The sequence below is a fragment of the Pistacia vera genome, unplaced genomic scaffold, assembly GCF_008641045.1.
Source record: "Pistacia vera cultivar Batoury unplaced genomic scaffold, PisVer_v2 Contig158, whole genome shotgun sequence".
Lineage (NCBI taxonomy): Eukaryota > Viridiplantae > Streptophyta > Magnoliopsida > Sapindales > Anacardiaceae > Pistacia > Pistacia vera.
The window spans coordinates 1072211-1079250 of NW_022195663.1; the positions used below are offsets into that span (position 1 = coordinate 1072211).

A 7040-nucleotide genomic window follows, 5' to 3' on the forward strand; every position below is an offset into this window, starting at 1 on the left:
AGGACACAAACACAAAGCCACTCAAATAAAAACCAAACCAAGGCAAAATACATTTCAAATGTGTAGAAATGTACTGATGACTGACGATTAATCGAAGAGGGAGTTGAAAGAGAGGAGATGACTAGCCGACGAGGATGAGTAAGGGCAACCAGCGACTGTGGTACTGGGAATAGGAATGACGGACTGGATGAATGAATCAGGTGACTGCCATACTGATGAGTGACAATTAATCGAAGAGGGAGTTGAGGTATGAAGAAGATGGCAAAGAGGGAGGTACTCAGTTGACTGATCAGAGATTGAGAGGCTTATGTTGAAGATTGAGATGCGAGAGAGATGACTGATGAGGGGTGCGGCGTGGGATAGAAGAGTTAGGGCAGGTCACTTTTTACATTTTGCAAAAACGGGTGCCCGTGGGTTCACCCTTTTAACCCGTCAGTTATACGAGTTGGGCCGGGCACGGGTCCAAAAAAAGGGGTTCAATTTATTAGACCCATACCCTATATTTTTTACCTAGGTACGGGCCGACCCACGGGTCTGGACCCGTTTTGCCAGGTCTAATACCAGGGAACACAATCTCGATTGCATTTTGCATTGCCTTATCTTGATAAGTGATTATTGCCTTAGGAGCACAATTCTGCATACATACAAGCCAAGATTGAAAAAGCCATATAAATGTCTCTGAGTCCTCGTTGGAGATTAACCTACAACCTAAAAGTGTAGAATGACCATGATGATCAACACCGACAAAAGTAACAAATGACATATCATACTTACCAGTCAAATATGTAGTGGCGAATGTCACAATGTCATCAAATTCTTTAAATGCGGCCCTACTTCTTGCATCCACCCATAAAATGTTCTTTAATTGACCCTCTTCATCTAAATCCATTATGTAGAAAAAATTTGAATTCTCATTTTGCATTTTCAAATATTTTTGAATTACAGAAGCATCCCCAACACCAAGTAGTAGCCTTCTAACTTTTTCAATGTTGTTTCTATAATCTTTATTATTATCCTAATTTATTGTAATAGCCAAAATTAAAATATAATAATATTAACAAAGGTAGAAATTATATCATAAATTAATTTAAATTATATTAATGATTAAAAAGAGATTACAAAGAAAAAATACCTCAACCACAATGAATTGAGATGAAGAGTTCTCTTAATTATTTGTACTACATTCCTCAATCTTTGGTACTATGATGTAAACAAATTACCCTAAATAAAAGACCCAAAAAATAATTCTATGTTATATAATATGATTCATTAATTCAATTACAAAATAATAATATTAATTACAATGCATCCAACACTAAGAATTGCAATTTGCAAACCACAACAACAGCGGACAAAGACACAACTTTAACATTCCTCTCTTCTAAAATTTCTTTAATAAGTTATGATGGCAACTACAATTGTCCAAGTACATGGGCAACTAAAATGATTAAGATCTGCTTAATAGTTTTGAAAACTATCCATAAACGAATAAAAAGCGAATCAAATTCCCAAAATAGTAGAACTAGCAATGATGAATTCAGGGGATCATGAAGCTAGACAAAATGTATCATGTACAAAGGTCCAGCTCCATATCTGAACATGAAAATGATTGGTGCAGATTCCATGATTCAATTCCAAATTTGAGACTTCAAGCATCATATATGTTATGCCGGGGAAAATAGGGCTGACGCAGCACCTTGTCAACGCAAATAGTCAAACCTCGAGAAGGTCCCATTGACGTTCTGGCGCAGCCACATTGCGTGGTGATGTGAGTAGCACACTCTTGTCAGTGAAGTGGGTGCGCGTCAGACCGAAGAAAGGCTGGAGGGTGTCCACGTGTTTCAATCTCTGCACACGTCGCGTAAAACCCTCAAAGTAGGTAAACGACGGGACGCAAGGAAGGATCTGCACGATATCCATCCCCCTTTCTACGGATTCAGTAATGATTACACCAATGTATCCCACTATAAATAGAGAGCCTATCTCCCGTTTATGGGATTCACTCATTCTACTCTTTATTAGCTCAACTTACTCTGTAATAGCTACTCTCTGTCTCTCATTTGTAATCTCAATACTGTAAAGTCAGCTCGCTAACTGCGACCTGATCCCCAAAATATAAATACTATATAAGTGGACATAGGATTCACTTTTGAGCATCTGAACCACTTTAAACGTCGTGTCTATTCTTACACTCTCAATCCCTCATTCACGTGTGTCTCCTGAGTCGGCTTAGCATTTCCCACGTGCGAGTTGTTGGTGTCAAAATCAAGCATCAACAATATATATTGTATGCACAACTTGGATCCACTACCATAGTCAAACTATTAAATGTATAAGAAAGAAGTTTGTCTAACTATATATTCATGAAAGCAAGATTTCAATATCGAGCAACGTCATATATACATGAAAATATTATCTAATAGATGCTAAGCAATAAACTATACAACACTGAAGATGAGCATTGCAAGCATACAAAGAGTTAGGTGGTTGAAAAATATACGGACGAGCATATATATTAAGATAAATTATTCCACGACTTAGAGAATCTGCCAAAATTCCAGATTTCACCTGGAAAGCTTCCTTTTTGGTTTGAATAGTTGAGATTGATAAAGACTTTACACCCAGATTGTTAAGGCTCGAATCCCTGGTAGCATTTTGTGTGGCTTCAGTAGATACATAATCGGAGTTAGAAGTGAAACGTCACGTAAGTGTTCCTAGATATAACATTCAGGGGATCACAAAGCCGACAATTTGATGTTTGGCGAGGCTTGTCGGTGTCAAGCCAATGAAGATTCGAAGTGGCGGCATGTCAGACTCTATGGTTTCGGTGGTTAGGGTTAGGGTTTGGTTTGTTGATGTTTTAATAGATTTTGTAATGAAATCTCATCAATCAATGAAGATTTCAAAACGACGGAGAAGAAGGAAAGAAAAAAAAAGAGCGGTTTCATCAAACAAAGTGCGCTAGAGAAGGAAAAAATGAGAAGCGAAAAAAGAGCGCGGGAGAAGAAGAAATTGAAAATGAAAACGACGGAGAAGGAAAAAAATTCACTAATTGACGTGGCAGGCGAGTGTGTGGCAATACCACGTCACCTAACATGTCAGTTTATATAGGTTTCTTTGTTTAACTCTTTGTAAGACTTTGACCAAAGTTTTCTATAGAAAAGACTTCGAGCGTTCTTGACTTTTGACAAAATATTTGGAAAAAAAATTAAAAGGAGGGATTTTTTTCACTAATTTAATTATATATACTTACATCTCAAATTAAGAAAAAAAATTAAAAAAATTCTTACGGCAACATAATTTATTATTTTAACTATTTTTAGGTGGTGATAGATTTCTTGGGGATGATAGGTTTGATAGAAACTGTAAGATGTATTATTTTAGATTTTAAGTTTGAATACCGTCATAATTGTAAATAAAAATAGGTATAAAACTGTTATCTAATCATTAATTTTAGAGTTGAGATGCAAATAAACTAATTCAACATACTTCAATGAGAAAAATAAAAAAATAAAAATTAAGAAAATAATAAAGTTATCGATAATTTTATATTAAATTTGTATATCGAATGACATGATAAAATCTTAATTATTGATTGATATTAATAAATATCAAAATTTTATCACGTCATTTAACGCATTATCTGTATAACACTACTCAAAAATTTATTATTCTAAACGATAAGTCGTGATCCAGAACGTTCAATCTCGAGCAGATTCTAATTATTGATTTTATAATTGGAGGATAAATCCAACTTCGGTGTCGTTCCTGGGACATGTCTACGCGCATAAAAAGCGCGTGGTGTACTTCCTTACCTGCTTTCCCATCTCTTTCGTACCATTTCTCCACTCGCGGAGTACTTGCTACTGTTGCAAAATGGATGAGATCAAGGCGATCGGCGTGGTGGGCGGTGGCCAAATGGGCTCGGGAATCGCCCAGCTCGGCGCCATGAACGGCTTGGACGTGTGGCTCCTTGACTCCGACCCAGATGCCCTGGCTAGAGCCACCAAATCTATTTCCAGTTCCATCCAAAAATTTGTCTCCAAAGGCCAGCTTTCTCAGGCAAGAATCTTCCTGTTTGGTGTCAGTTTTGATGTTTAATTATGGGTTAGGTTTAGTTTGTTTGGAAAATTTTATTATTTCAATGTAATTGAATGAGCGTTTGGTAAATATGACAGACTAGATTGCTTTTTAACCATTTATTACTTAAAAATTTAAGCATTTGTTTCTTAAAAATTTAAGCTTAGGTTATGTGAAATATTGAATCCATAATCAGTTTTGAATGAACTTTGTGAACACAAGGTGTTCTGATTCTGGATTTTAACAACTGTAATATGTACTTTACAGAAGGCGGGAACTGATGCTATGAGACTTCTAAGGTGTACTTCAAATTTGGAAGAACTTCGTTCAGTGGATATTGTAATTGAAGCTATTGTGGAATCCGAAGATGTGAAGAAGAGGCTGTTTCTTGAGCTAGACAAGATTACTAAACCTTCTGCCATTTTGGCATCAAATACAAGTTCCATATCTATTACTCGGCTCGCGTCTGCTACCAGCAGACCGCGCCAGGTGATACTCAGAATATCCTATAAAACATTTATTTAAAAGGCCATTGCATTTTTATTTATATTGTTTAAGTTTATTGATGTTTCATACATAATCTAGTATGAGTTTTAGTTTAGAAGTAAACTTGATTTGTTTGGATAATGGAATTGCTTTCACGTAATATGTGGTTGTCTTTCTTGACAGTACCATGATATGTATATAATTTTAAGGAACCTGTTAGATCTGTTATTTGCTTGTACTTTTTCTTTCTATTGTTGGCTTTTACTCTCAATAATTGCCGTTGGGTCTTCTACCGAGCTGTTCCTTAGGGCCCTCCAGTATTGTCTATTAGTATACTACTGCACCTAAAACTATATGCTTAAGTTTTTGAGATGCTATTTATCATGTATCTTAAAAAAGTTGATTATGGGCCGTCAATATTTCATGTATGAGATGGATCCTTTGTGATTTCAGCTTAATGCCCCGTTTTTACCTCGGCTTTTACCACCTTGAAGCATGATCTTATGAGTGTTTGGCTTGTTTGCTGATGTATTTGAATAATCTATTTCTAAATTGTTGCGTTGTAAATTTGGGTTTTGCTAGGTAGGTTTTAAATAACATTTCACAGAAATCTGTTTAACATTTTATCCAATATATGAAATTATGATTCTGATCAAGTAGAAGGAAAATTTTCATCTGCAGGTGATTGGTATGCATTTTATGAATCCTCCTCCTATAATGAAACTGGTTGAGATTGTAGGGGGTGCGGATACATCAGATGAGACATTCAGCGCAACAAAAGCCTTGGCAGAGAGGTGATTGGCTCAAATACCTTTCGCCGTAGAATTTTTATGGTTTTTGTTTGTCTTACTACTTTGTGTTGAAAAAAGAAATGGGTAAAATCTCCATTCTTCCATCCCGTAGTCAGGAACGTCTGGAAAAGAGGGGGATGAATGTGCATGCCTCTTTTCTATTTGGTCTGCTAATGTGCAGTTCTGACCGATGGATTTGTAGGTTTGGCAAGACAGTGGTATGCTCCCAGGATTATGCGGGCTTCATTGTAAATCGGATTTTAATGCCAATGATTAATGAAGCATTTTTTACGCTTTATACTGGAGTTGCAACAAGGGAGGACATTGATGCAGGGATGAAGCTGGGAACAAACCATCCAATGGGTCCTTTAGAGCTTGCGGATTTCATTGGATTGGATGTCTGCTTGTCAATAATGAAAGTCCTTCATGCTGGTCTAGGGGATAGTAAATATGCTCCCTGTCCTCTTCTTGTTCAGAATGTTGATGCAGGACGGCTTGGAAGAAAACGAGGAATCGGAGTTTATGACTACCGTAAAGCACCTGAAGCGGTAAAATCAAAACCTCGTCTTTGAGATGCATTATTAAAACAATTGAGGTTTAAAGCAGAGTACCTTTGTGAATATGATGCATGGCTTGTCTTTTTGGTCAAGATGAATGTGCGCAGGTTGCTGCCTACTAGAATCCTTGCCAGGAATAATTTCTTTTGTACCTTCTGTATATAATAGATCATGGAATAATATTGAAGAGGCCGAGACTCTTCAAAAGGTTAAAAGTTTGATTACTTTAGAAAGGGAAGTGGCACAATGCAAACATACTTTTCATAAATTCCAGAGGATTTTTGTGCTTACGTTACATGTTTCTTTCTCGAAAGTTTGTACTTCTTATCTGTTTATCTTTTAAAGAGACTAATGAATTCAGGTTATCTAAGCTAAGACTAAAGTAATTGGCGGATCAGCAATTGCATCAATTACAAAAATTTTCGGCACTAACTAGACAACTAAAAATCATTGTAAATACTGTGATGGTTGATAAAATAAGATTTTCTATAATTTTATGACCCTAATTTACCTTCGGAAATGGATCGTTTACCTTGTTACCTCCCCTTTCAGTTTGGAATGCAATTGCATGCTTCCCAACCTCCACAGATTTATTCCTTTTAGTAGCTTCAAATCTGCTTGAAAGTTGTATGCATATAACTTCAATCTGAGTGAAAGTTCTGAATTTCTGATTTCATTGTGGGGTTGTGAGTAATTTCTTGAAGTTGATTGCAGGCATGCAGCCATAAAATTAAAACATTGATAGGCAATCATATGTTTTTGCAACCTCTACAACTGCAAGTAATAGCTATTGGAGCTTTAAAAACCCCTCAGTCAAACCATATGCTGAGCAAACATCATTATAATACATAATTCTAGTCGTTCTTGACCATACCATCTTTCAAATACATCTTTACATCATTTACAGCATTTAAATAACCTGTAAGCAACGGTTGATTGATATTATTTTTTAGTAATGTTTTATATATAAAGTGAAATCTTATAAAGATTTACATATAAAGTGATGTGATATGAAATGAATGAAAGAATGAACATAAAAAATTAAACTTATCATATTTATTCTTCATTTCATTTCTTATTATATTATTTTGTACATAAATCTTTGTAATATTTTTGTGTATATCTA

At 35.7% G+C, this 7040-nt stretch overlaps 1 protein-coding gene across 1 annotated transcript; it reads left to right on the top strand.

Moving 5' to 3' along the window:
* Nucleotides 1–3738: 3738 nt before the first annotated feature.
* On the top strand, nt 3739–6208 carry LOC116124981 (3-hydroxybutyryl-CoA dehydrogenase-like). Its single transcript, XM_031410722.1, has 4 exons — nt 3739–4062; nt 4348–4569; nt 5248–5360; nt 5560–6208. Exons 1-4 carry the CDS (start codon nt 3877–3879, stop codon nt 5927–5929), a joined length of 891 nt encoding a protein of 296 aa, XP_031266582.1. The 5' UTR covers nt 3739–3876; the 3' UTR covers nt 5930–6208.
* Nucleotides 6209–7040: the final 832 nt, after the last annotated feature.

What these genes read in the sequence shown, in the direction of transcription:
- LOC116124981 (XM_031410722.1), top strand. Translation starts at nt 3,877, where the DNA reads ATGGATGAGATCAAGGCGATCGGCGTGGTGGGCGGTGGCCAAATGGGC. An exon ending in CTACCAGCAGACCGCGCCAG is followed by an intron (nt 4,570 to 5,247) that starts GTGATACTCAGA and finishes TTTCATCTGCAG; the next exon opens with GTGATTGGTATGCATTTTAT. An exon ending in ACAAAAGCCTTGGCAGAGAG is followed by an intron (nt 5,361 to 5,559) that starts GTGATTGGCTCA and finishes ATGGATTTGTAG; the next exon opens with GTTTGGCAAGACAGTGGTAT.